Genomic DNA, 27,538 nt, shown 5'->3' on the forward strand with positions numbered 1-27,538 from the left:
ATTTACAGAGTATAACTATTGTCTACAATGTGGAGCGTTGTCTTTAACATTTTCTAATGTGCACACAAATGTAATGTATTTTCTTATATTTTATTGATGATATAGCACTTCTCATTTAGTGTATTTATACAGTTGTTTCAAATAGCAGTGGTCATTTACAAACACCAGAAGAAATAAATCACACCATGAAAAAAAGTCAAGCAATTTTGATATTTATTACCATTTCATTCATAAAAACAAAGTACACAATCTTACACCGTTCAGCCAAAGAAAGTAATATTTAACTTTATGATCCAGTGTTGATCTGTCTGCTGGAGGCAAATCCCTTTCTCGGAAAAAAAAAAAAAAAAATTCTGGCTGTAATGATTTTTACAGAAAAGTTCATTCCTGTTTATACCATAAAAACTAATTTTCTGACTCACTTCAATTTTACCATGAGGCCTTATGTATTATATACCTCAAATTATGAGAACAGAAAGCAGTATACATTCAACAAACAAAAACCTGTAGGATTTCATTTCACAGCTCTTGTATTGCAAATGTAAAGTGCTACAAATGGCCAAATCTAACCAGCATACCAAACAGATTTGTTGGTCATCTGCTCAGTAGATAAATGTCAAGCTTTATTGCTATAGGAATGCAGGGTAATGCAATTATGCTAATGCAGGTCAGACCAGCTTATTAACTAGCTTCTGTATTGAAAGTGGCTATACACACCATGCAGTTTGTCTTAGGCAATGCTTAAACACAGGAATGAGAACATTTCCTTTGACTCCTACAGTCTGATGCAATTGCAGTTTTTAAGAAGGTTAACATTTTCCCCATCAAGCATTGAAATTTATCCCACAGTTCTGCATAGGTCCACGCTTATAGTTTTAACAGGTATTCACCAATGCCCACATTGCCAGGAGAGTGAGCACACAAAGTCTGTGACTCAAGAGATCCTAGAGTGTCCCAGTGTCCAAGCATTTTGTTTAGGCTGATTGTGTTCATAATCTTCTTAGGTGTGTCTTGAGTTGCACTACATTTCAAGAAAACACTTGCAGGGAGTGGCATCCTGAATTGTGTGTGAATTTTTTGTGTTCATACAAAATCAAATCTTGGTCCGCTGAATTCCTCAAGCTTCTGTTTGAGGACATATTGTCCCAGCTGCCCTCATAATATCTGCATGTGCTTCTCCCCTGAGAAACACCCAGTGCCACACCAAAAGCCTTCAGGATCCCAGTCGCTCTCGATCGAGGTTTATCTTTTGGAAAAAGGCCTTTCCAAACTCATATGTGCTAATCATAACAGCACAGGCTGGGGCCACTTTAATCACCCTGGGCATAAAACCTGAAGACAACACACATTGCATCGTTTTTAAATCAGTATTGAGTTTGAGCAAAACATAATATTTATATATTTTTTTCTGAACATAAAGCAGTGTGTACCTGCAAAAAGGCCCCTGTAGCCCAACTCGGCCCATATTTCCTTCATTATATGCCAGGTGGAGGCGGTTTTCTTCAAGGAAACTAGGAATGAGAACAAGCTAATATTAAGAATTATCTAGGCTGTATTTAAAATAAACAACCACATTTCACACTTCAGAATTAATACGGGCAAGCATCTTTATCTCACAACTGGATTTAATTCTAATTCTTCTTGTCATAATGTGATTCGATTAAAAATAAAAAATAAAAAGGGGCATCAGTACAATGTGTGCAAAAAGTAACAACCCTCTGATGCACCCAAGCACATTTTTGTGTCAAAGGAACAAAAACTTTTTTTGAAGGTGCATCAATAGGTAACTTGGAAGGGTCTTCTAATATTATGAAAACTGATGATATTATAATATTATAGTAAAGGATGTAGAGAAGCCATTAATATCCCAAACACTGCTCAGCTGTAGGGCTTTTGAAAATCAAACAGTCTCTGGACTGAGTTGCTTTCTCTTGTGAAGTGCTGCCTACTTCTCCATACATAAGCAGAAACCGACCTCCCAGACTGTCCATTTCTCCCAGTTGGATCTGTCTGCGTGTCTTCACCACATCAAAAGGCAGCGTCAGGATTGCAGCAATCTAAACACCATAATACATATGAACAGTGATATTCAATATCCAAAACATTACACAGACCAGTGCAGCTAGTGGTTACACAACAACCCCTTAGATGTTATCTGTAGATGAAGGACGGGCATCCATATCAGGAGACCATTTTATTACTGCTCATGAAGCATGACCGCAAATGTGGGTGAAACACTGGCCTAATTCTCTACATGTATCTCCAACAATATATTCTGTAGAGTTAACAGCATAAACATCACTGCTTCTTTAGATAAAGTATTTTCTTTTGAGTTCAAGCAGAAAATATGCCAGACTATATGCAGGCATTTATAAGATCTTATCAGGATTCCTGATCTACTTATTTTACTGATAAATGCTCCACAAAGTGGTGCAAAGAATAATTAAAAACATACTTATTTTGCTGAGCACTGATGTGTTCCCACTGATGGCGAATACTCACAGCACCAGAGAGGGCTCCTGCAGTAAAGCTGATGGAGAAATTAGCCTGAGGCATCTGGGACTGTTCACACAACCGGGTCTTCACCAGTTCATAGTTAAACCAGTACAGAGCTGCATGTACACACAAACAAAGATGTGTTTTGTTTTTTTTGCTTGTCACATGACAGTCATCTTAGCCATTCACAGATAAGGATTGTGAAACGCTGTTATTTTCTTCTCAGACACTGTAAATCTAACTACCATGACATTTTTATTTCAGCCACAAACACAGGATGTGTTACTAAACACTGCAGAGATCTTAGATTGAACTTCCCTTTACAGGTGTTTACTCAATATGTTCTGTGGTGTTACCCTCACCAGAGAAGGGTACATCTCTGAGAACGGTTGGTCCCCAGCCCCTCCACAGTGACAGCAGGCCATCCTGGGCCACAGCGCCGCGGATACACACTTGCAGTTCTCTGTACGACAGCCGACGGGACTGCATCTTAGTCCTGAACAGCTCCAAAGGGCTGATCACTGTCACAGCCCCCACTGTTGGATGTCAAAATACCATTAACATATTACAGAGAGATATCTGTGTGTGTGTTTGTACTTTTAATAGACTTACATCTGGCCAGACCACCAGCAACAAGCGGGATATGGCTGCCCTGAAAACCCAAGCCATATCTCAAAAAGTCACGCAGTTGGTCATAGCAGGTGAAGTAGATGACAGTGGCCGGTACTGCCATAACCCTACATTCAAACACACACAGGTTTGAAATATACACTGTATGTCATATCAATGACAACTTTGCCTATCAAAAAATTGAAATGTCAACGTAAATTCATCACAGACATGTCAGTTTGGTCTTGTACTAGATAATTGAACACTTGATAGTCAGTTGTTTGCTGCTATTATAAAGGTTTCCTCCCACCAGCAGATGTTTAAAACCTGTAAAACGTGCTTTAAAATTACTGCTAACTCAGAGTAAATATTACAAAGAAAACATTTTATTCTTAAAGTTACAGCACTCAAAATAAACCAACTGTAAAATGCTAAAACATTTTCTAGATGAGTTTTGATACTCACAGCGTTGGTGGTAGGCCACTCCACAAAGACCTGAGTCCTTCATAGCGAGTGATTTTAACAAAAGCATCCTGTCGCACAAGAAAAAAAAAAAAAAAAAAAACATTTTAATTCATCTTCTATTACAAATGAACTGTGATTAAAGTAAGCTGCAACTGTCTACAGCCACTCCACTAGTACTCACAAGAGTCCCACTGAAATGCATTGATGTTTTGTACCAGTTGGTGCAACTGGTTCTATTCTGACAAACAAAGATGTGATCCATGAGTCCATTACAATACAGGAAACACTTCCCTGTAACAGACAGAACAACCAGCAGGTGGCAGAGTTAAAAAATGTCAGCAATGAATAAAATAACTATGACCTTAGCAGAAATTACAGGCAATTTATTAAAAATACAGAACAACATTGTGATCAAGTATAGAAAGGTATAATTTGAATGAAGCAGTTTTCTAACAGATAAAAGGTGATTAATAATAAATGCAATGACAATGACCCCACAGCTGCTCCAAAGATAAAGTCAAGGCTGCCCTTGTCACTGCTTACTCATTTATTTAAGCCTGGTTTTGGACTGACCACTGCTAATTTTACCTGTGGCAACATCACGGGCAGCAAAAAAAATTTGCAAGTGAGCGGGATTACAGGAAATCTTTCAGGATGAAAGGCTGAATTTTGGGGAGTTGGGTACCTCTAGGAAATCATAACAATGTTGCTTTTTGTTAGCTGGAGTAACCAGATAGGAGACTGTCCCAGACAGTATTAAATTGTGCTTTTAGGCCTGGCATCTATCAGAAATCAAGTAATGAGTAAGACTGATGGCCAAGTGGTGAGACAAAAACACGCACATTGTAAAATCTTTTATTTTATTATCAGCAAAAGATGTTAGTTAATCACAGCGCATAGACATACACAGCAAGCTTGGTGAACCCTCATGTTTTTAAATCATAGCCATGTCGTAGCATTCACTGGGTGGGTCAGATACTCACATTTGGAAGGGTGGATGACACCACCCCACGGAGGAGATCCAGAGGCTAAAGCTGTCAAACAAACCAAAAGGGAGAACATATAAAAAAGACAAAGCATAAAAACCCGAGATAAAGACAATGCAAAAAGCACAAAACAGTAAAGTTAGAAAAACAGCCAACACATCAATAAGCAACCACTAAAAGCAAGTTAGTGTTTTATTTTCTAACTTAATGCATGATCTAAAACTAAAGAGGAAGACATGCTTCTGGTCCTACCTACCTTGGTGGAAGGGTGTTTGCTGAGCCTGCAGCCGGATTTTCACAACGTCCAGCGGTGTGACTGTAAGCAAATTCATTGGCTAATTACAATAGGCTTTGATAAAAAAAAAAAAAAAAAAAAATTAAACCAAGTAGGTGAATGATAACTGCAACGATCACTCCATTGACCCCTTATCCCCAAACAAAATCTGCAACTGTTTCAAAATCAGAACTTTTAATGCAAACCAGGCAAAAAAAGATGACGATTTCCTGCTTTGTTTGTTTTATCTAGACAAAAATACAGGAGACAACGTCATATTGGAACCAGATACTGGGTTGGACAGTTTTTACCATTTGTGGCCATTATGTAGACTAAAACATTAAACAAAAAGAAAATAAACTGCAGACTAATTTAAAATAAAAATAAATGTGATAAGACAACACTGGAAACCCCACTGGAAAAAAGTTTCATGTTTATAACCTTACCAAAAACAGATGTGAGGAGGGCTCCAGAGCCAGAGGCCAGCATCTGCTGAACTGGAGAAATTGGAGCCACAGGACGGTTGACAGCCCGCTCCTCCATCCTGCTCACCTGTCAGACCAATGACCACACCATGTCACACAGAGGACACAATACTGGAACTAAACTTCACAGTGGTGTTTTCTGACCCTGTCAAACACTGCAGCTAAGCCTTGTTTGCTATAGCCAGGTGTCTGTTTCCTTGCTGTTTAAAAACAGCTAAAGAGGAGTGTTGGTGTCCCATGGGATCAAGAACCTAACACCCAGTTTGAGGCTGGCTCATTGTCCTGTGATGTCAAAGCACTGAGTGTGTGGCACCTACTATTGCTATCATGGCAACACAAATTAGGTTTAAAAAAAAAAAAAAAAAAAAAAAAAAAAGTGATCTTGGTTAATTTCTGACATAAAACAGCTAAATAATTAATAGAGAATACAGGCTGCAGATTAATCAGTAATGAAAATATTTGTTAATTGCAGCCCTAAAATTAAGCCCAAACTTCCTTGATGTACATAAGACGGGTCAATCTAGGTGGAGTTGTTATAATGGGCTCCTTGAGACTCTGCGATAGCTTATCTATGATGCACATGTCTCCAACCTCACCATACAGTGAGAGCCTCGCCTCCTGACCCACTGGGTAGCTGCAGATAAACAACCTTTAAATGAGCCAAATGTGAAATGGAATAAAGAGAACCCAAGAAAATTACTATTTCGTTTGACAGTTATAGCCACCTGGCTCAAGATAGAGTACATCTGTCCAAAAATCTGCAAGACACCTTCGAACTCACTGCATCAGTGCCGAAAAAACAAACAAACGGAGCTAAAAGGTGTGTCCTAAATAAGATGTTTGGAGTCTTTCTACCACCTTTGTCTAAATTTCACAACACTGCAAGCAGGTTCATTGTGTAGTCCTGTTCTACACATTGAACAACATAGATCCACATTTGTGAAGAGGTGTATACTCAAACAACAACAGGTCTTGGTTCACAGTAAAACTCATCATGCTAGGGAGGAGGCCTACAGAATAGGAACACGATCCTGTACAACCAGGCCAAACACACTGAACGAGGAAATCAGGGTAGCTAAGAGGAGCTGAAGTGAAAAGCTGGGAAAAAAAAAAAAAACAGGTTTCAGTCCCTCCCTCCCCCCACCAGCAGCTGCTGCTGCTACTGCTGCTGCTGCTCGCTCTACAACCTGTGGTGTAATTACAACGATCTGGAGCTGAACACAATCAAAACAATGGAGATGATAGTGGACTTCAGGAAGAGCCTCCCTTCCCTACATCAAACAACAAACACCCAGTGCAACAACTGTACATCTGCAAATACAACAACACTGTACATTTGTAAACACTAAATAAGACTAAATAAAAGTAACAACACTTACCTGGAAGCTTCCTCTGCAGAATATGTGTATTTACATTTCTTGCTGACTTACACAGCACACTGAAAACTGCTGTCCCTGAGTCAAACTCAAACCGAGTCCAAAATAAAGCTGGGTGATTTTGAAACAACATGCCATTAATGCTTGGCAGGACTCAAATTAATGTTAATATCAGAGACACACATTAACGACTGTAAAATTAAATGAGCTTAATGTTTAACCGCATTCAGCAATTCGAAGACACTTCACACAGAGCTTCTGCACGCACATGTAAAAAACTAACTCAATAAGGCTTTACAAGAGCCAGGGGACCCTGTGTGAAGTGAGGTGAACATCGTGTTCTTTCCTCCATCATTTGCTGGCTCACTTCCTACACCCAAATAAATGCATTTTAAACCCAACCAGAGAAAGGAGAAGACTTGATTTGAAAGTCAGTAAGTCAACAGACTGAATGTATCGAGCCAAACATGCGGGAAATGCTTTATCTTCTAGGTGTCAATATTTCAGTGCAGCGAGGCAACTGTTAGCTAGCTAGCTAACGTTTTTAGGACAACAAGCTAGGCTCACCTCTACAGCTGCCAGCGTCGTGGTGAAACCATTGACAGTGTGCAGGGTCTTCTACGGTCACTGGGTGAAAAACAGGCTCCTTCGGCCATTTCACCGAGGCTGCTGACGCTGCCTAATACTGCCTAAGACCTAACGCTAAGTCTCTCGACTGTGCCGCGGCTCGCTCGGGGTCTCCATCGGGAGATAACCCGCAGCTAAACATGTTATGGACGGAGCTTCTTTCGAGGTCGTTTATACGCACGAGTCACAAAAACGTGCACGCACGCCCCGGAACGGCGTAGATCTGAATACATTCCCCTCAAAGATGGCCGCACCTCCCAGACCTGAGGGAGGCCGGTGCAGATGTTTTGGAGATCTGCGTTCAAGTGTCAGGAATCGACGACGCTTAAATGAGTTTCCGATTCACCGGAGGGTTAAAGTACACAGGAAAAGAAACACAGATAGCGTACTGACCGACTGTTTTACATTGGCTTTACACGTCCCAGGTAAAGGATCCATGAATAAAGAAATGTCGCAATAGGTTAGGTCTATCTTAAACATGCTCTTCACAACACATGAGTGACGAAGGGTAACTGTTGAAAATACACGTGCAGATTTGTGACCATCTATTGTGTTTGTGAAATCAGAAAAAGTGGAAATTGCACCACTTTTTTTCACGCCCCGCACACGTCCGACCAGCGTCAAAACCCAAACAGGCTCACATCTGGACATGTTTCTGGAGAGACTGTTTAAAACTGTGCTTCGGGTTTATGAAACTAAATGCAAAAAAGAGATAATTTCATTGCTCTGTTCAATTAAATTAAAATAAACCGATAATGATTACGATAGGGCAGAATGCTGGATTAGTGGTTAGCACTGTTGCCTCACAGCAAGAAGGTTCCTGGTTTGAAACCCATCAGGGGCCTTTCTGTGTGGAGTTTGCATGTTATCCCTGTGCCTGTGTGGGTTTTCTCCAGGTACTCTGGTTTCCTCCCACAGTCCAAAAACATGTATGTCAGGTTGATTGGTGACTCTAAATTGCCCATAGGAGTGAGTGTGAGTGTGTGAGGTTGTTTGTCTCTATGTGGCCCTGTGATGGACTGGTGACCTGTCCAGGGTGGACCCCTGCCTTCCACCCAAAGAGAGCTGGGATAGGCTCCAGCAGATCCCTGTGACCCTGGTTAAGGAGTAAACGGGTATAAATAACGGATGGGTGGATGTATGATTACGATAAGTTAAATAGTGGTAACACAAGCCAAATAAACAGCAACTTCAGCGTTATCAGGCCCCCCGCCTCTGCGGCTGCCGTAGATCTGGCGCCGCCTGGTGTCTCTGTGAAATGAAACATACAATCAGAATGTGCTCTGTTGTTACACCCATAGTCGTATATCCATCCAATAAAACGATCCATTAAAAACCCAGGAGAGGCGGTACCATGGTGTTGAGAGGAAATCACCTCTCCTCTCCACTCTTTCTGTCTCCGGGGGCGTGTTCACGACACTTGTCTGTCGCTGCTTTAAACTGTGGCGAGCCACTTGTGAAACACCTGACTGCTCACAACAGCGCTTCGCTCTTCCACCAAGGTAGGAGCACAATAAACTTCTTTTAAATCTTAAGAAAATCACGCAATCCTTGCTCGATTGGTTAAGTAGTTTCGATGAACAACCTCTTTATAATTGCTTTTAGATTAAAACAATTATCTTCACCGACTGGAAACACCGTTTTGTAAAAAACTATCAGTAGCCGAGATTTATAGACAAAATGGTATCGAAGAAATTATTTCTTTTGTATGTGCAAGCTAAACGAAACTGAAAGTGAGGTGATTTATTTAATCTAATGTCATTTTTTGTTTGACTTTATTCACTGTGGAAAAGCAAAAAGAAGGAACAACTCTCTATAGGAAGTGCAGTGACATCGACTATTAGATTAGTCAAACTCTCCACCAGTATCTCTGTTTTTGCGTTGGTTGAGGATAATCCCTGCGAATATTTTTGTAGCCACGTTAACTGAAAAGTAATTCATAGCATGTTAAAACATTTCTGAGCATGCTTATTATATTCTCGGTGACATCAGTGTTCATGGCATTTAGTGCAAGAGAATCATTTCTGATTTGAATGGGTGGCTGGGTGTTCTCAGTTGCAAGTTTCAGTTTCATTTTTTCTTCTTCTTTTTTTTTTTTTTGATATCTTTTGTGTTTGTGCGTTTCCCCCTTTGTGCAGATGCAGAGTTGGGTTGTGATCTGTTGGACCCTCCTGGCCCTGGTTGCTGCTGATGAGTGTCCAGATGGTGGGAGATGTGATAAACGTCAAACCTGCTGCAACAACCCGGCCGATGGCTATGACTGCTGCCCATTTGAGCAGGTGGGTATGGTTGCACCACCAGCATGTTGTGCATGCTGAGCAAACACCAAGTACTGAGTTAGAGGAAAGTAATCACAATAGCTCTTCTTTTGTAGAGTAATTTTATAAAATTAGACTGAAACATAAATCCATAAATCAATTTTAACTCCTGATTCCGCCTCAATTTCCCCATGATATTTTCAAAGTAACTACCTGAAGCCAAGCTACACATTACTGATTCTGATATGATATAAAATATTTATATTATCATTTGTTCTTTTAGCAGTAACATTCACAAGTGGAGATGCCATGTTTGTAGTCATGTGTATAGATGCTTTGTAGATAGCTGTATGCACAGTCTTCCTTGAATTAATACATCTTTTGTATAATAGGAAACATCTGGATGTTCATTTTGAGATTGAAAGAGTTTACGAATATTGCTCAGAGACACAACGTCCATTTGTGGAGAGAGACCTGCGGGTGTCTCTGAAGTGATTCCTAGAGCAAATTTTAAATTTTATTTAAGTTGATTTCTGCACACTGCCCTGCAAAACCAAACTGTAGTACCTATATTGAGTCAGAATTAGTGAAGAGCTGAATCCAACCTGTTGATATGTATTTTGCTTTTAAACCATTTATTGTTATTGTAATATATACAGTTGTAATACAGAATTAAAGCAGCTAAACTAGTACTACCAGAAATTAGCCTGGCTTAGTAACAGTAGTTAAATTCTGTCTCAACTTTTGAATCTAGTGGAATTCACTGAAATATTTATTTCAAGATAATTATAAAAATGGTCAAAGGAAGAACTTACTATCATGTAGTTAGATGTACATATAAGATAGCATTCTCTAGTACTCTGAAATAAAAATAGTTAAGGCAGTATAGTGGTAGGCCTATTATTCCTCCTCTGTCGCGTGTTACTATTTTATGAGTCAAATAAAAGCTCATGGTACATTTATCTAGTGTGATAGCAGTTTTAAAGCTTTGGTAGTCAAAGTGCTCCTATTGTTGTCCTCATAGGCTGAGTGTTGCGGGGATCATATGCATTGCTGTCCTACGGGCACAATCTGTGATACGGCCAAAGCCAGTTGTGTGAACTCCACTGTGTCCATCCCCTGGGTGGAACGAGCTTCCACTGATCAACCCAGACACTCCAAAGTAAGAATGACAAGCATCAGTTGTTAATATGATTTTATAAATGTAGATTGGATCCTCCTGAGTAAGAATTTAAGATGAGTGCTTATGGTAAGATTGCCCCTCTTCCCCACCCTGTCTACGCAGTCCTTCAGGATGATTAAGGCGTATATGGGGGAGGAAAACGATAACATCTGTCCTGATCAGTCACAATGCCCACCTGAGTTTTCCTGTCTCAGGGCCTTGACAAGGTTTGGCTGCTGTCCTCTGGCTCAGGTAATAACTTATCCAACACAAATATCAAATGCATTTTCATTGATAAAAATATAATTTTTAAATTGTTGTGATACAATAAATTTGACATTTTTGGGTTAGAGTTATTTGCTTAAAGGCCATAAAAGTGACTGAAGTAATATAAAAGTGCAATAAAAAACCTAAAAAAGAAAATAAAAACTGAAACTACTTTATAAAACTTTTAATTTATGAATGAAGGAATAAAAATGATTTCAGGAGGAAACCCAAAAGGCATTCAGTTGAGTTTGTATAGTATTTGTTAAGTGAATCGTTCTTGATTGCCTAACTTCTTGACAGGGAGTCCCCTGCTCTGATGGTAAACACTGCTGTCCTGAGGGCCACCAGTGCAGTACAGACAGCCGCTCTTGCTTTAAAAAGGGTGAAACTTTTTTATTTATTATTTAATAATATTATTAGACGTACTGAAAAATTGTGAATCCTATTTATAGGACAGGCTGATTGTACAGAAATGATGTGGTGTACCCCAAGGCTCCATTCCTGGACCTCTTCTGTTTGCCTCTGTGTTATCTGAACAACAAAATGTTTTAAGCACCAGGTGACTAGGGTCCCATACAAGTACTGAAGTACAGTTACAAATGAGTGTCTTGGATGTAAACTTCCCTACTGTGAAACAAATCTAAAAGAGAAGTAATTGTTTTGTTTTTTTTTTTTTAAATTAAATGTCAGGCTCAGCGTCAGCCACAAACCAAGACAGAAATATTGATGTAGTTATAGACTAAGACTTAAATTTCAAAATTTCATACTGTAACAGTTACAAAATCATCCTAGTATCATTTAAATAAAATCATCAATGAAATGGCTTATGTGAAAACAGGATTTAGAAAATGTTGGCTCAACTGCTCTACTCTTGTTTTAACAGGTTAGGTAGTTTATAAGATAAATGGAAATAGTTATACAGCTAAAACAAAGGAGAACAAGGCAGACTCCTAATTGAAACTAGAAAGACCAGAAAGTGAAACACATCAGTCAAGTTCCCAAATATCTGTGCTGGCTTTGTGTTTCTTAAAATAAGTGATTTTGTAATATTGGGATGAACTATTCAGACCTCTTGTATTCCCTTGCATTTCCTATAGATTTGTCTCAAGTTTAGTTTTGCTATTGAAAAGTTATATAATAATAAGCTTGCTGTAAACTTTGCTTAATTTATTGAAAACCACCTTAACTTAGGATAGAGACATTTTTAATGTGATATTCCTGTTATGTTGCAGAGCTTGTGACTACAGTTCTATGCAGTGATGGAGTGTCTGAGTGTCCAGATGAAACCACATGCTCTGAAACCCCAGAAGGCAAGTGGGGATGCTGCCCCATGCCAAAGGTACAAAATGGTTACTCCTTCCATTACAGACATACACAGTGTGATAACAGTTTAATGCTAACATTTCTCCATAGCATGAGTGAGATTATGAATGAGTAAAAAGTCAAATAATGTATTTGCATGTCCTGCCTCAACATGTTATGACTTAATTATCATTTATGTCTGGTTCTAAAATGATACTCAGTGTGACTTTATTGTCTTGACAGGCTGTGTGCTGCGAGGATAAGTTGCATTGCTGTCCTGAAGGGAGCATGTGTGATGTTGAACATACCAAATGTATTTCATTATCAACCAGAAAAGAGCTGCCAATGTGGGCCAAACTCCCTGCCAGACTAAGGGCAGACTGGGAGAACCAGAAAAGTAAGAAAATTTTCATCTCTCTGGAAACAACAACAAGATGCTTCCTGATTCTGGTTTATCATTTTCTAAGACTGTACCTGATCTTCCACAGATGAACAAGTGACTGCGCAGGCAATTGATAATGGTGGATCAGGAAAAACCTACAAAGCCACCACAGTGAATAAACTTCCTTTTTCAGAGAAGGAAGTATCTGAGTTATCTGTCACTAAGGCAGCTGGTGGTAAGATCTTAATCATGTATGAAGATATGTAGCACAAAAAAGCTATGTACAAACAGTACACCAAAAAATAAAGTAGAAAAGTATCACAAATGTGTCACAAGTCCAAAGTTGTGCACCAAATGCATAGTAGATGCTTTTGATCCACCAGTCAGGTTAAAAATCTTGTAGTTTATGGTCCGAACTCACTAACAAAATTTTCTTTAGGCAGATAATTTGGTTGTTACAGAATTTCCTGTTATGACAAGAAAAAACATATGCTGTGGTAAAAGCTTGTTGAGTAAAGTTACCAGTGACTGTCAGCTAATACCACCAGCAATGTATCATATTTTGGTAATCAGATAAAAGAAGTTTATAGGATTTATCAAACGCAACGGTATGACCTGTGTGCTTCTGCTTGTATGAATATGTTACAATACTGGCTACCTCAATTTTAATTTTACTCTGTTTTTTGCTACATTAATGTTGACAGCAATACTGTTTGTAGTTTTTCGTATTCAATTCAGTTATACTTTTTCACTTAATAAGGGCAAATTCCAGCAGGTGTGGCGTGTCTGCACAAAATTAACTATTGATAATTTTTCAAGGCAATGATGTTCCATGCAATGAAACAGTAGGCTGTCCAGATGGCACCACATGTTGTAAAACCAAAGATGGCCAATGGGCCTGCTGTCCTCTACCAGAGGTAAACATTCTGTCTGTCAATTTCCTTTAACCACTCTTTAAATATTGAAAACTTTTAATGTGAAAGGTGTTTTCAATGACTGATTTCCTATCTGTCTGACCATGCGATTCCCAGGCTGTTTGTTGTGAAGACTTCATACACTGCTGTCCAAAGGGTAAAACATGTAACTTGACTGCCCAGACCTGTGAAGACGGCACAAGCTCTGTGCCCTGGCTGGAGAAGGTACCCACAATTCCCAGGCTGGGTGTTCGGGCAGGGGATGTTCAATGTGACTCCACTGCCAGTTGTCCAGATGGCACCACATGTTGTAAAACCAAAGACGGCCAATGGGCCTGCTGTCCCCTACCAGAGGTAAACATTCTGTCTGTCAAATTCCTTTAACCACTCTTTAAATATTGAAAACTTTTAATGTGAAAGGTGTTTTCAATGACTGATTTCCTATCTGTCTGATCATGCGATTCCCAGGCTGTTTGTTGTGAAGACTTCATACACTGCTGTCCAAAGGGTAAAAAATGTAACTTGACTGCCCAGACCTGTGAGGACGGCACAAGCTCTGTGCCCTGGCTGGAGAAGGTACCCACAATTCCCAGGCTGGGTGTTCGGGCAGGGGATGTTCAATGTGACTCCACTGCCAGTTGTCCAGATGGCACCACATGTTGTAAAACCAAAGACGGCCAATGGGCCTGCTGTCCTCTACCAGAGGTAAACATTCTGTCTGTCAAATTCCTTTAACCACTCTTTAAATATTGAAAACTTTTAATGTGAAAGGTGTTTTCCATGACTGATTTCCTATCTGTCTGATCATGCGATTCCCAGGCTGTTTGTTGTGAAGACTTCATACACTGCTGTCCAAAGGGTAAAAAATGTAACTTGACTGCCCAGACCTGTGAAGACAGCACAAGCTCTGTGCCCTGGTTGGAGAAGGTACCCACAATTCCCAGGCAGGGTGTTCGGGCAGGGGATGTTCAATGTGACTCCACTGCCAGTTGTCCAGATGGCACCACATGTTGTAAAACCAAAGACGGCCAATGGGCCTGCTGTCCTCTACCAGAGGTAAACATTCTGTCTGTCAAATTCCTTTAACCACTCTTTAAATATTGAAAACTTTTAATGTGAAAGGTGTTTTCCATGACTGATTTCCTATCTGTCTGATCATGCGATTCCCAGGCTGTTTGTTGTGAAGACTTCATACACTGCTGTCCAAAGGGTAAAAAATGTAACTTGACTGCCCAGACCTGTGAAGACAGCACAAGCTCTGTGCCCTGGCTGGAGAAGGTACCCACAATTCCCAGGCTGGGTGTTCGGGCAGGGGATGTTCAATGTGACTCCACTGCCAGTTGTCCAGATGGCACCACATGTTGTAAAACCAAAGACGGCCAATGGGCCTGCTGTCCTCTACCAGAGGTAAACATTCTGTCTGTCAAATTCCTTTAACCACTCTTTAAATATTGAAAACTTTTAATGTGAAAGGTGTTTTCCATGACTGATTTCCTATCTGTCTGATCATGCGATTCCCAGGCTGTTTGTTGTGAAGACTTCATACACTGCTGTCCAAAGGGTAAAAAATGTAACTTGACTGCCCAGACCTGTGAAGACAGCACAAGCTCTGTGCCCTGGCTGGAGAAGGTACCCACAATTCCCAGGCTGGGTGTTCGGGCAGGGGATGTTCAATGTGACTCCACTGCCAGTTGTCCAGATGGCACCACATGTTGTAAAACCAAAGACGGCCAATGGGCCTGCTGTCCCCTACCAGAGGTAAACATTCTGTCTGTCAAATTCCTTTAACCACTCTTTAAATATTGAAAACTTTTAATGTGAAAGGTGTTTTCAATGACTGATTTCCTATCTGTCTGATCATGCGATTCCCAGGCTGTTTGTTGTGAAGACTTCATACACTGCTGTCCAAAGGGTAAAAAATGTAACTTGACTGCCCAGACCTGTGAGGACGGCACAAGCTCTGTGCCCTGGCTAGAGAAGGTACCCACAATTCCCAGGCAGGGTGTTCGGGCAGGGGATGTTCAATGTGACTCCACTGCCAGTTGTCCAGATGGCACCACATGTTGTAAAACCAAAGACGGCCAATGGGCCTGCTGTCCTCTACCAGAGGTAAACATTCTGTCTGTCAAATTCCTTTAACCACTCTTTAAATATTGAAAACTTTTAATGTGAAAGGTGTTTTCAATGACTGATTTCCTATCTGTCTGATCATGCGATTCCCAGGCTGTTTGTTGTGAAGACTTCATACACTGCTGTCCAAAGGGTAAAAAATGTAACTTGACTGCCCAGACCTGTGAAGACGGCACAAGTTCTGTGCCCTGGCTGGAGAAGGTACCCACAATTCCCAGGCAGGGTGTTCGGGCAGGGGATGTTCAATGTGACTCCACTGCCAGTTGTCCAGATGGCACCACATGTTGTAAAACCAAAGACGGCCAATGGGCCTGCTGTCCTCTACCAGAGGTAAACATTCTGTCTGTCAAATTCCTTTAACCACTCTTTAAATATTGAAAACTTTTAATGTGAAAGGTGTTTTCAATGACTGATTTCCTATCTGTCTGATCATGCGATTCCCAGGCTGTTTGTTGTGAAGACTTCATACACTGCTGTCCAAAGGGCAAAAAATGTAACTTGACTGCCCAGACCTGTGAGGACGGCACAAGCTCTGTGCCCTGGTTGGAGAAGGTACCCACAATTCCCAGGCAGGGTGTTCGGGCAGGGGATGTTCAATGTGACTCCACTGCCAGTTGTCCAGATGGCACCACATGTTGTAAAACCAAAGACGGCCAATGGGCCTGCTGTCCTCTACCAGAGGTAAACATTCTGTCTGTCAATTTCCTTTAACCACTCTTTAAATATTGAAAACTTTTAATGTGAAAGGTGTTTTCCATGACTGATTTCCTATCTGTCTGATCATGCGATTCCCAGGCTGTTTGTTGTGAAGACTTCATACACTGCTGTCCAAAGGGTAAAAAATGTAACTTGACTGCCCAGACCTGTGAAGACGGCACAAGCTCTGAGCCCTGGCTGGAGAAGGTACCCACAATTCCCAGGCAGGGTGTTCGGGCAGGGGATGTTCAATGTGACTCCACTGCCAGTTGTCCAGATGGCACTACATGTTGTAAAACCAAAGACGGCCAATGGGCCTGCTGTCCTCTACCAGAGGTAAACATTCTGTCTGTCAAATTCCTTTAACCACTCTTTAAATATTGAAAACTTTTAATGTGAAAGGTGTTTTCAATGACTGATTTCCTATCTGTCTGATCATGCAATTCCCAGGCTGTTTGTTGTGAAGACTTCATACACTGCTGTCCAAAGGGTAAAAAATGTAACTTGACTGCCCAGACCTGTGAAGACGGCACAAGCTCTGAGCCCTGGCTGGAGAAGGTACCCACAATTCCCAGGCTGGGTGTTCGGGCAGGGGATGTTCAATGTGACTCCACTGCCAGTTGTCCAGATGGCACTACATGTTGTAAAACCAAAGACGGCCAATGGGCCTGCTGTCCTCTACCAGAGGTAAACATTCTGTCTGTCAATTTCCTTTAACCACTCTTTAAATATTGAAAACTTTTAATGTGAAAGGTGTTTTCAATGACTCATTCATATGAAAAATGATTAGAATTATTTTGTAAACTTACTGTAAATTTGAAGCTACAACTTCTATATTCTTATGATTGGGACTGAAAGAATTTCTTTTTATGAAAGGCGGTCTGTTGTGATGACCATGAACACTGCTGCCCTTCTGGCACCATCTGTGATCTGTCCAGCCTCAAGTGTATGAACTCCTCAGGCACAACACCCATGAAATTGAAGGTACCAGCATTTGCCACAGCAGCACCCACGACGGTGGCCACTACAACTGAAGGTCAAGTCACAAGCATAATGCAAACAGTGGAGGGGGAGCCTGACGAGAAGGAGAATAAAGAAGTGGAGGGGAGGATTCAATGCGACGACCACACCAGCTGCCCTCAGCACACCACCTGCTGCTACATGTCCTCGGCTCAGAAGTGGGGCTGTTGCCCCCTTCCACATGTGAGCACCTTCAAATTTTCATCGACCTCTGGTTACTTTTATTCTGAAATTTCTGATTGAAATGTATGACTGTAAGGTGTAGGTTTGGTTTTCCTGACAACAGTCCAATATATTTTAGAACAGAACATATCATAGACCATCAACCTTTGTAATGAGTTGTACATGTGACAACACATCATGAGATATGTGACATCAGTTAAGTACCTTTAGGAAAGTATCTAATATGTTGGACACTGAAAAGCATTTTTATGGTAGCATCATTAAGGAATGCAGTCTGGCAACCATTGTTGATGTAAATGCTGGAAAGGTTTAACTCATTCGTCACTTAAGGAAACTTGTTGTCCCCCAAAAAAGAATTATTACCCATTATGGTCTCGAATCCATGAACGTAAATTTGCTACACTGAGTTTGTAGCAAAGTATTGTGACTTTTAAATAATTAAGTAATTGTAAGAGGGTTTTGAAATCATGTCTGTTTTGTTTAAGCATGAAGATGAATCAGAATTTTATTTGCTACGTGAATTTCTACTGCAGCTTCTTTGTAAAGACTCAACTCACCTGACATGATAGTCAAATGACACAAACAAGATTTTAGACAGTGTCTGTCCAAAACGTATCGTTTCCTTGAGAATATTTTTACAGCCCACATGTTTTTCATTATTCTAGGTTTATCCTGTTCACTAACGATGAATGAGGAACTGAAAAATATGTTTGATGATATGAAACTAGCACTTCACTTTCACTTCTTCCCAGGCGGTGTGCTGCGCTGATGGCAACCACTGCTGTCCCACCTCCTACAAGTGTGATGAGCTCAGGACCTCGTGTGTCAAAGAAGAAGTGGTGATCCCATGGTACACTAAGCTCCCAGCCACCACCAGCGTCCAGCCTCAACCCAGCTCTGTGCAGTGTGACGGTCTGAATCAGTGTCCTGAACACACCAGCTGCTGCAGGCTCTTCACGGGAGAGTGGGGCTGCTGTCCACTACAAAATGTGAGCATTGTGTGTGCGTGTGTGTGTGAGAGAGAGCAGCTGCTATGATATGAAAATATAAAATGCACTATCAGTAGTCATCATAATCGTCAAATTTGCTTAGTAAAATATGGAACATCATTTACACCTTCTGCATGCTGTGTCTGCAGGCTGTCTGCTGTCCTGATAAGGAGCACTGCTGCCCCCAAGGCTACACCTGTAATGTTGCCTCCCAGTCTTGTCAGAAGCTCATCATCCTGCCGCTGGAAACTGTCCCACTCACGCCGGTCTACCTGCCTGAGCATCAACGCCAGCCCAGTCCTTTAAAGGATATCCCATGTGACGAACACACCAGCTGCGAAGATGGAACAACCTGCTGCAGGATGTCCGCCACTACATGGGGCTGCTGTCCACTTCCTAATGTATGATTTATGGTAGTATCTTCAACCTTTAAAAGAAGAATTTAGCACTTTGAGAAGTACTTCTTTTTGCCAAGAATTGTATAAAAAAGCACAAGAAAGCAAATTTGGTCATGTGATAGATCTTTAACGAATCGTTTGCATCACAAAGCTCTAATAGAAAGTAGAAATATTGACTTTTTGCTTTGTATGTTACTTTGCATCCAAAAGCATAGTAGGTTAAATACGCTTCACCTACTGCAGCATTAAATCTCTACTTGCATAGACTTACACATTGAGGTACTGAAACAAAAGTAATGTGGTATTACTTTTGTCATTATTGCCCAATTTGCATATTGGTCAGAGTTGCAGCAGGAAGAGGAGACAGAAAATAGATGCCATATATTTGTCTCTATTTTGACAGCAGCAGTGAAGCCACATTTACTTATGTACAGATTTTAGGTATTTCTACTCAGCAGCATTTCCTTTTTTGCTGCAATATACTAATAAACCATTTTGATTTAGAGGAAAACATGTTATACTATTTACACGACTACATTTATTTTACTCTTTAAAGGTATTGAATATAAAACATTGGTTTATAACGATGTGGCACATTGCTCTAAATCAGACCAACCAACACTACACAGCTTTGAAATGCAGCTTACATGATAATGCAAAAATAATAATAATCCACCATTGAAACATATACAATAATATAATACTGTTTTCTCCAAAGGCGGTGTGCTGCAGCGATATGAAATACTGCTGTCCCTCTGGCTACAGCTGTACCGAGGGTGGAACGTGCATCAAGGACACCAGACTGCACTGGTACAACTGGCAAATGTTCTCCAACAAAAAGGAAGCTCTACTTCTATGAAAACATCATCACTGCACTGCCATTAAGTACTGCTGTACTACTGTTGCACTAGTTGGGGATAATGTAAAGGGATTTCATAATAATTTTAAATGCTTTGTTCTTACAGTAGAGGATGTTGGTAAGTAATTAAAAGGAGACTGTGGAACTGAATTGCACTTTGGAGGTTACAAAGATCTGTGATCTTTGGATTTAAGTTTCTATCTACATGTATCTAATTCATATCTAACATATAATGTTCAGTTTATGAAGCCCCATGAAGTTAAACACTCCATAGTCAATATGATTTTATTCACTGCCATGTTGCACTCCTGTCCACTCCATGTTGCACTCCCTCTGTCAATAATCACAATTGTAATAATCTCTATCTGGGGAATAATGTAGGCAAACTGTTGTGTAATCCCACCTCACCATGAAGGTTTAAGTTTAAGTTTGTGTTTTCTGTTCAGTCTGACATTTTCATACATTCATAAATGTGCAGCGCTTTGTCTGAGTAGTTTGGTTTGAATTGAGAATTTCATGTGCCATCTTCCTGGAATGATAATTTGAAATCGGCAGGGTTTTAATTTTTTCACCTTTTGTTAATTTGGGATTGAACACATGACCATGGGTTATGCATGGGGCTGGGTTAAGAAATCAGACAGCTACCTTTCCTCTATAAAACCAATAAACAAGTGATGACATTACAACTTGTCAGATCATTCTTGATCTAAGATATCAACTGTCTTTATTACATACAATTTAGAAATAATTTGTTTCTTCCCATAAAATCACATTAATTCTAACAATATTTTACTTCAACAATTCCTTACTGCTGAAATAACAAGTAATGATTTGCTAAAATGCACTGCATTATTTGTTTGAATATTCTTTACAGGTTCCTTGTGGACGTATAATAAATGCTGAGCTCTAACATGGGAGAAAAGGAGGCATTTAAGGACAGTTAAGGACATTTTGAGGAATGCCTCTAATTTGATGTCAATACCATATAGATAGATAGATAGAGTGACAGATAGATACTTTATTCATCCCGATGGGGGAAATTATATGGCTTCACCATGTGGAGGTGAGCATCAATAATTATATAAACAAATAATTATATTATTACTGTTTACTCTTACATACACTAAATGTCTTACTCTTATTTTGGTCAGAAGAGACAGTTTTTTTAATCTTTCAAAACACCGACAGAAGTAACACGATTACTCAACATACTGTTGCAGCAGCTGAGCATAAGCAGTATTTGTGTTTTACAATTACAGTGTGAGTGGAGACGTGTTCCTTGCAGCTGCATTGTTTCATCTTTGTACTTTAAATCCACACTACAGTTCTAGACAGTATGAGGAAGGAGCTGATATCTGCACACTGGAATAATATAACAATATACTGTTACTGTCCAGCAGCATAAGTGTAATGGCAGAACATGTAAAAAAAACCAAAAAAAAAACCTGAACAACAGTACAATAAATGTTTGATATGTCCCCAACGCCTATAAACAAAGTCAACACAACATTAAAAAATTATCTCAGTATAATGTAGCCCTCTGCAGTGTTACAAAAAAACATGCTCAATAAAAAATACACCCATCAGGCGCCTGGTACATTTTTAATCAAACAGAGCTGCCTATAGCGCCCCCTAGGGGTCATGGGGGTAGAATAGCAGACTAAGGTGATATGTTAATGTGAAAAATATTTCTGTCAAGTGATGGGGGGGAATAGGTAACTTGACAGAAAAAATAGGTGGCCCAGGGGATTTAAAGCATGAGAATAACGTCTGGCAGCAGCCACACTATGACGTAAGTAGTGCCTACATAAGAAACATGCTGAATTTAAAAATATATATATATTATAAAGATTAACAATAAAATCATTTCTACTTTACTTAAATGAAAACGCTGACAACCGCTTTTATTTTGAAGACAGTCGTGCTGCTCTTCCGGTGTCGTCTCCGCTAAACTTCACGTGTGTCCGTCTCAGTTTGACGTAGGAATTATCCTTCCCAAGATGGCGATGCACCTGTTTCTCCGGGGGTAATCACTGTTGGCGTCTGCGCTAAAACAGAAACTCAGTCGTCTGGAGCGGGGTGTTAATAAACTGGCGCAGCGTCTCAACAGCTGGAGTCACCTCCGTCGTCCAATATGTCCACAGAGGAGCTGTCTGCCTCGGACAGCGAGGCTGTCTTTGCAGGCGCAGGGGAGCGGTGGGCTCCGGTTGGAGCTGTGGCAAGTCCCGAGGATGAGATCGGGAGCGGGAGCGCTGGCCATCCGAGGCAGAGAGGCTCGTCCTCGGCCACCGAGGAGGAAATGGCCGCCAGGCTGAGGAAGCTGGAAGAGGAGCAGGACTTGCTGAACTCCTCTCTGCTCGCACTCACCTCCCACTTTGCTCAGGTCCAGTTCCGACTGAAGCAGATAGTTCACGCCCAGAGCGAGGAGAAGGAGAGGATGCTGGCCGAGCTGGAGGAGTTCGCTTTCAGGGGCTGCCCGCATGTTGTGGGCTGCAGAGCTCAGGATGCCAAGCAGCTGGAAAACTCGGTGAGGTTACCACAAGTAAAGCACCATGGTCCAAACACCAGGACCTGGTGACCGGTGTCAAAACCTCTTGAGGTAGAAAATCCCTAGTCCACTTAACATTAACATAGTACACATGTAGAACTGTAGTGGTTCTGTCAGTGGCTGCAGGTGTGTAACTGAAAAGTGTGTGTCAGTGTGGGTCAACAGGGATATAAGACATGCACATACATGCACCTGGACACACAGATGGACACTCTATAGTCGCTTGAATGCACAGCTCTAAATATACTGTAACACATGTACTGTGGGTCTCTGTGGGGGCTGAGGTTTGTGATTAAAAGCTGATTAAAGTATGCTGGTTGCGTCACACCTGAGGCTGCTGCACCCACCTCTGTTTTGTTCCCAGAGATCTGTTATCTCGGTGGAAAATGTTGCTTTCTGCCACAAGCGTGTGACTCAACGTTGTCGCCGGTTCAATGAAAATGCCTCCGGCAGATCACTATCTGTTTAATAAAGGCTTTTGTGTACACAGTCATTTTGACGCAACCAACGTTGTACCTGCCATTGTTTACTCGCTGCCGCTGTACATTTAGTCTTAACTGAAGTAATCGTGTAATCATTGTTAGCACATTATATTTCATTATGCTCCGTATGTATACTGTATCTAAAGGTCTTTTTTTTTTTATTTATTGCTCCCTTGTCACATGCTTTACTTTCAGGGGGATCTGGTGAGTATGATGCCTGATGTGTCTGAGAGTTTGTGTATTTTGTTGTGATGTAGGTGATAAAAGGTGGGGCTGACCATAAGATAAACTGTGGCAGACACCTAATCCCATCCATGTTTCCTACTGCAGATCAAACTTTACTCCATCATGACCAAAAAGCTGTTGTGAACTGTGCTGAAAAAAAAAAATATTTGTAATCCAAAAATACTGGTGTTGCTGTCATTGGTCACATTGGTCTGTAAAAGTTAAAAACAGCATTTGCTTTTCTCCCGTCAGACTGAGAGGGAGAAGAGGGAGCGCCTGGAAGCTCAGAGGGAAAAACAGAAGGATCTCATATTCCAGCTGAAGACACAGCTGGATGATCTGGAGCGTTTTGCCTATCAGGAGGGCAGCTACGACTCGCTGCCGCAGTCTGTCGTCATGGAGAGGCAGAAGGTGGGAAACAAAAATATGATAGTCGCCGTTGCAACTGGTGTCACTCCTGTCACTTCATATTACAGGTTATAGTTTTGTCATGCATCACTTTATTTAGTAATCATTTGTTTTCTGAGGCAGTGATGATTGCAACATCTTACATGAGGGTCAGAAAATGTAAACTACAGTTGTGTAAAATTTTCCAGTGTTCCCAGTTTCCTGTTTGTTTTGGTGAACACAAAGCACGGTCTGTACCTCTTTCAGATCAGGTGCAACAAGTCAAACATCTGTTCTCAAAATGCTTCAGGCTTTACGGTGTTAGTTAGTGATGGTTTGTACATTCCAACTTTCTTTTAGATGAAGAAATTTAGAGTGGCTGGAGTGTGAAAACAATATGACAGTGGTTTGTGGTGTTAGACCTACAGTGAATTATCACCCATCTCACAGATCTTAATAGTGAATTTAACTGTTCATCTGTTCTTCATAGCATAACTTTTTGTCAGAGCTTAAAAAAAGTAATAGGTTTTCAGCATGTTTTAAATTCTTCAGGTGATCATTGATGAGTTGATCAAAAAGCTGGATGTGAACCTGAACGAGGACATTGGGAACTTGTCGCCCGAGGAGCTAAGGCAGAGAGTGGACGCTGCCATAGCGCAAATAGTGAACCCAGCCAGGGTCAAAGAGCAACTGGTGGAGCAGCTCAAAACCCAGATCAGAGACCTGGAGATGTTCATCAACTTCATCCAGGGTACACAAGCTTATATACTGTATCAGTATGAGCTCATTTTTTGGCAGTTCTGAGTTGTCTATTTTTAGTTGTTCGAGGTCTAAATTTAGACGTTTCTTTTAAAGATGAGGTGGGGAACCCTCTCTTGTCTGATGGCAGCCCACAGCCACAACAGGCAGGGACCAATGCCAGAAATCCAGGAGTGAAGAAGAAAGGTCAGTCAGTGCAAATAAGGCTCTTTATTACAAGTAGCTTGTGATGATAATAGTAATAAAACCAGTAGATGCTTGACTAGATGCCTTTTGCTCCCAAATGGCAGTGTATTCTGATGATTGTCCTTTTGTCCCTGCAGTGGACCCCGAGCAGGCCCAGAAGATGCGAGAGACCGGCCTGCAGCTGATCCAGAAGGCTCTCGCCCTGCTGCAGATCTTTGCTGCAAGCCAGTTCGGCTGTGGGGCAGGCCGTGTCCCCCAAAGCATGTGGCCTCAAGAGTCCGCTGGGCAGGACTACGGGCCCTTGCTGCAGCGTCTGGAGGCAGCTGTAGAGAAGGTGAGAGTGTTGGGCTCATGTAGACAGCCCTCCCTTGAACATGTTGTCAACTACACCAGCAACTCTGCACTTGGGCCACGAGATGAGCTGACGACATCTGTGAGGAAGGAGCTAGCAATTGCTCTGAAAGACTTGTTGGCTCACGGTCTCTTCTTGCCCTCCCAGACCATGAGTCTGGTGCTGGCACCGATCTCCTGCCTGCTGCCTTACAGACCAACTATCCAGACCATGCACCCATGGGAACTCTTTGTTAAATACTACCACTCCAAAAATGGCAAGGCCTTTGTGGAGTCACCAGCTCGCCAGCTTTCACTCTCCTTCAGCCTTCCCGTGGAGAGTGGCCCAGGGACCGTCACACCCAAACAGTCTCTGCTCTGGGCCATTCACACAGTGCTGAAGGAACACGGACGCTATAAGCGAGGGCCGGACACGGAGCTCAAAGCGCTGGTGTGCATGGCTCTGAACGAGCAGCGGCTGGTGTCATGGCTCAACCTGCTGTGTAAGTCAGGCACTCTGATACACCCGCACTACCAGTCCTGGAGCTACATGGCCCAGACCGGCTTCGAAGGAGCCCTGCGGATCCTGGGCCGCATCAGCCACCTCAAATTTAACCTCCCGGTGGACCTGGCTGTTCGGCAGCTGAAGAACATTAAGGATGCTTTCTGAGGAGGCACACATTTCATGATTTTATCAGTTAATCTACAGTGGTCTTACCTGGTATTCAGGACCAAAAGCATGACTGTGTTATATGTAACCGTTTAAAGGTTATTTAGCAGCCACCCTTCTAAAGTAAAGTGCAAGTATGTGATATTAGTACATGCATGGATGATTATCTCGTGTGAGCTTCAGCGATAAGTAATCATAATGTTGAATATGTCAAAAAGACAATGCCACCTGTACTGTAAACATGCCTTAGAGTGGGGATTGAGATTACCTCATCTTTAGTAAAGCTTTTCTGACCTTTGCGACCTGTGCTCCTTATACAGTGTCATCCCCCTGTGTACATGACAGTGTCCTGACCTATGCAGCAAACAGTAGTAATCAGTACTGTAACGTGGTTGTCAGCTAAACAATCCAGGAAAAAAATGAATGAGCAGAAACACTTTTCAATACTGTGGCTTCTACACAGTAACCAAGAGCTTGTGGTGTATCGGTCCTTGTATTAGTGCTTGTACTGCTCCATTCCTCTGTTACGGAATGACTGACTTAGGCTTTGATTCACATGTAGCAAACTGGTTGATCATAAAGCTAAACAAAAGCACTCAGGTCAACTTGAAATGAAAAAAAAAAAATCTGTTTCTGTGGACTGAAGTAAAGTGTTAAGTAACATTGCCTACAAATACGAAGCTATCGACTTACTTACAAGGCTCTCCACTCCATTTTAAACCTCTGAAGCTGTTATCAGTTGCTGCGCGTCGTGTCTCAGACATTTCAACCCTGTATGAACTGCTGCTTCTCTCCTGTTCCAGGTGGAGTTACATTTTAAAATCAGCTGACAGCAAAGAGAATTGATTTCTTAACATGATGGCCTGCATCCTGTATTGAACACGATTGTAGGTTATAAAAAGTTTAGTTTTATGTCCCATGTTTTTTTTTTTATATTCCTGAGACAGCTGAGTTGCGTGTTTTGTATCCTTAAATGCTGAATGTACAAACCATAGATGCTATTAAACCGAGGTTAGTTTTTATTAGCTGTTTTTGTTTTCTCTTGCTGTTTATGGGATTGAACCTTTAGTGTTCCCTCATTTATTTACTAAACCTCTATGAGTAGGCCTGTTGATAAAATATCACTACATTTGCATTTCATGAGATGAAAATCTGATGTTAGTGCACTTTGTGTCATGAGTGCAGCTGGAGGTTTATTTTATCTTGTTTATTTTATGTTAATGGTAATTGTTTGTTTGGGTTATGCTTAGTACTTACAGTGTAATACTGGATTTTGCTTACTTTGCCATTTTGTTGTATTTTGTTTGACAGTCCTGTTATTATTTGTGTAAAGAGGCTTTATTTATTTATTGGTTGGCATGTTTAAGCTCACTAGTAAAGTACGTAGGACATATCAGAGCACTACAGTAGCTGCTGTAGTCAGATACACTGAATCAGTTAAATTGTGAAGTTTATGTTAATCACTTTAATCGGAAATAATATATTAAGAAATAAGAATTGTTTATTTTTTTTAATCATGTTTAATGCATACCTACACCTGTAAACAAATAAAACTTAAATGAACTGTTGTTCTGAGTCTTAATTATTTCCAATATATATTAGGATTTCTAAGTGCATCTCAGTTTTTTTTATGAGCAAGCCTTCTCCCAGTTGAATAACAATTATTCAATATTTATTATCTAATTAGTAAATTTAATAGACCCAATGTAATTTACATAGTGAATAATACATTGAAAAAGTGGAAGAGATTAAAACGAAAAATGACGATGTATTTATCAAATTAAAAATACTATAACACTTGTGTTTTTATGTTCTGTTAATACAATAAGCACAAATAATTTTGATACTATCACTTTAATTTCTGAAATCTTTACTTCTGTCATGACATATCAGTCTCATCTACATTTTTCTTGTGGAGTAAATTGTTTGTGTATATTTTCCTGATTTAATGTAATCCAACCCTGTACTACTGTAAGTTTTACTTCTCTCTTCATTTAAAACCCGTTGATGCACCTTCAAAAAAGTTGACGGTGACGTTAATGTCCCTTCGATACAAACATGTGCTTGGGTGCA

At 40.8% G+C, this 27,538-nt stretch overlaps 3 protein-coding genes across 5 annotated transcripts; 2 read left to right on the plus strand and 1 right to left on the minus strand.

Annotated features, from left to right (window-relative positions):
- Positions 1-195: 195 nt before the first annotated feature.
- On the minus strand, positions 196-7,525 carry slc25a39 (solute carrier family 25 member 39). 3 transcript variants are annotated; one of them, XM_026325718.2, is made up of 12 exons: positions 7,259-7,519; positions 5,277-5,382; positions 4,813-4,872; positions 4,554-4,604; positions 3,752-3,861; positions 3,571-3,638; positions 3,109-3,233; positions 2,859-3,032; positions 2,503-2,612; positions 1,976-2,057; positions 1,431-1,511; positions 196-1,332 (listed from the first exon to the last, which is right to left on the minus strand). In XM_026325718.2, exons 2-12 carry the CDS (start codon positions 5,371-5,373, stop codon positions 1,214-1,216), a joined length of 1,077 nt encoding a protein of 358 aa, XP_026181503.1. In that variant the 5' UTR covers positions 5,374-5,382; positions 7,259-7,519; the 3' UTR covers positions 196-1,213. The 3 variants fall into 3 exon arrangements, with proteins under 3 accessions (XP_026181503.1, XP_026181504.1, XP_026181505.1); XM_026325719.1 differs by lacking the exon at positions 7,259-7,519 and adding an exon at positions 6,695-6,784; XM_026325720.2 differs by lacking the exon at positions 4,554-4,604 and having other exon boundaries at positions 7,259-7,525.
- A 1,174-nt stretch (positions 7,526-8,699) lies between these two features.
- grna (granulin a) lies at positions 8,700-20,564 on the plus strand. The gene is made up of 23 exons (XM_026325022.1): positions 8,700-8,820; positions 9,457-9,597; positions 10,601-10,738; positions 10,862-10,990; positions 11,306-11,387; positions 12,238-12,344; positions 12,551-12,704; positions 12,796-12,924; positions 13,509-13,606; positions 13,721-13,957; positions 14,072-14,308; positions 14,423-14,659; positions 14,774-15,010; positions 15,125-15,361; positions 15,476-15,712; positions 15,827-16,063; positions 16,178-16,414; positions 16,529-16,765; positions 16,880-17,116; positions 17,306-17,632; positions 18,385-18,621; positions 18,771-19,022; positions 19,738-20,564. The coding sequence occupies exons 2-23, from the start codon at positions 9,457-9,459 to the stop codon at positions 19,876-19,878; spliced, it is 4,305 nt and encodes a 1,434-aa protein (XP_026180807.1). The 5' UTR covers positions 8,700-8,820; the 3' UTR covers positions 19,879-20,564.
- Positions 20,565-21,869: 1,305 nt separating this feature from the next.
- rundc1 (RUN domain containing 1) lies at positions 21,870-27,311 on the plus strand. The gene is made up of 5 exons (XM_026325311.2): positions 21,870-22,405; positions 23,386-23,544; positions 24,073-24,271; positions 24,376-24,465; positions 24,603-27,311. Exons 1-5 carry the CDS (start codon positions 22,013-22,015, stop codon positions 25,463-25,465), a joined length of 1,704 nt encoding a protein of 567 aa, XP_026181096.1. The 5' UTR covers positions 21,870-22,012; the 3' UTR covers positions 25,466-27,311.
- Positions 27,312-27,538: the final 227 nt, after the last annotated feature.

This window comes from Mastacembelus armatus, chromosome 8 (genome assembly GCF_900324485.2).
Source record: "Mastacembelus armatus chromosome 8, fMasArm1.2, whole genome shotgun sequence".
In the NCBI taxonomy this organism is placed as follows: Eukaryota; Metazoa; Chordata; class Actinopteri; order Synbranchiformes; family Mastacembelidae; genus Mastacembelus; species Mastacembelus armatus.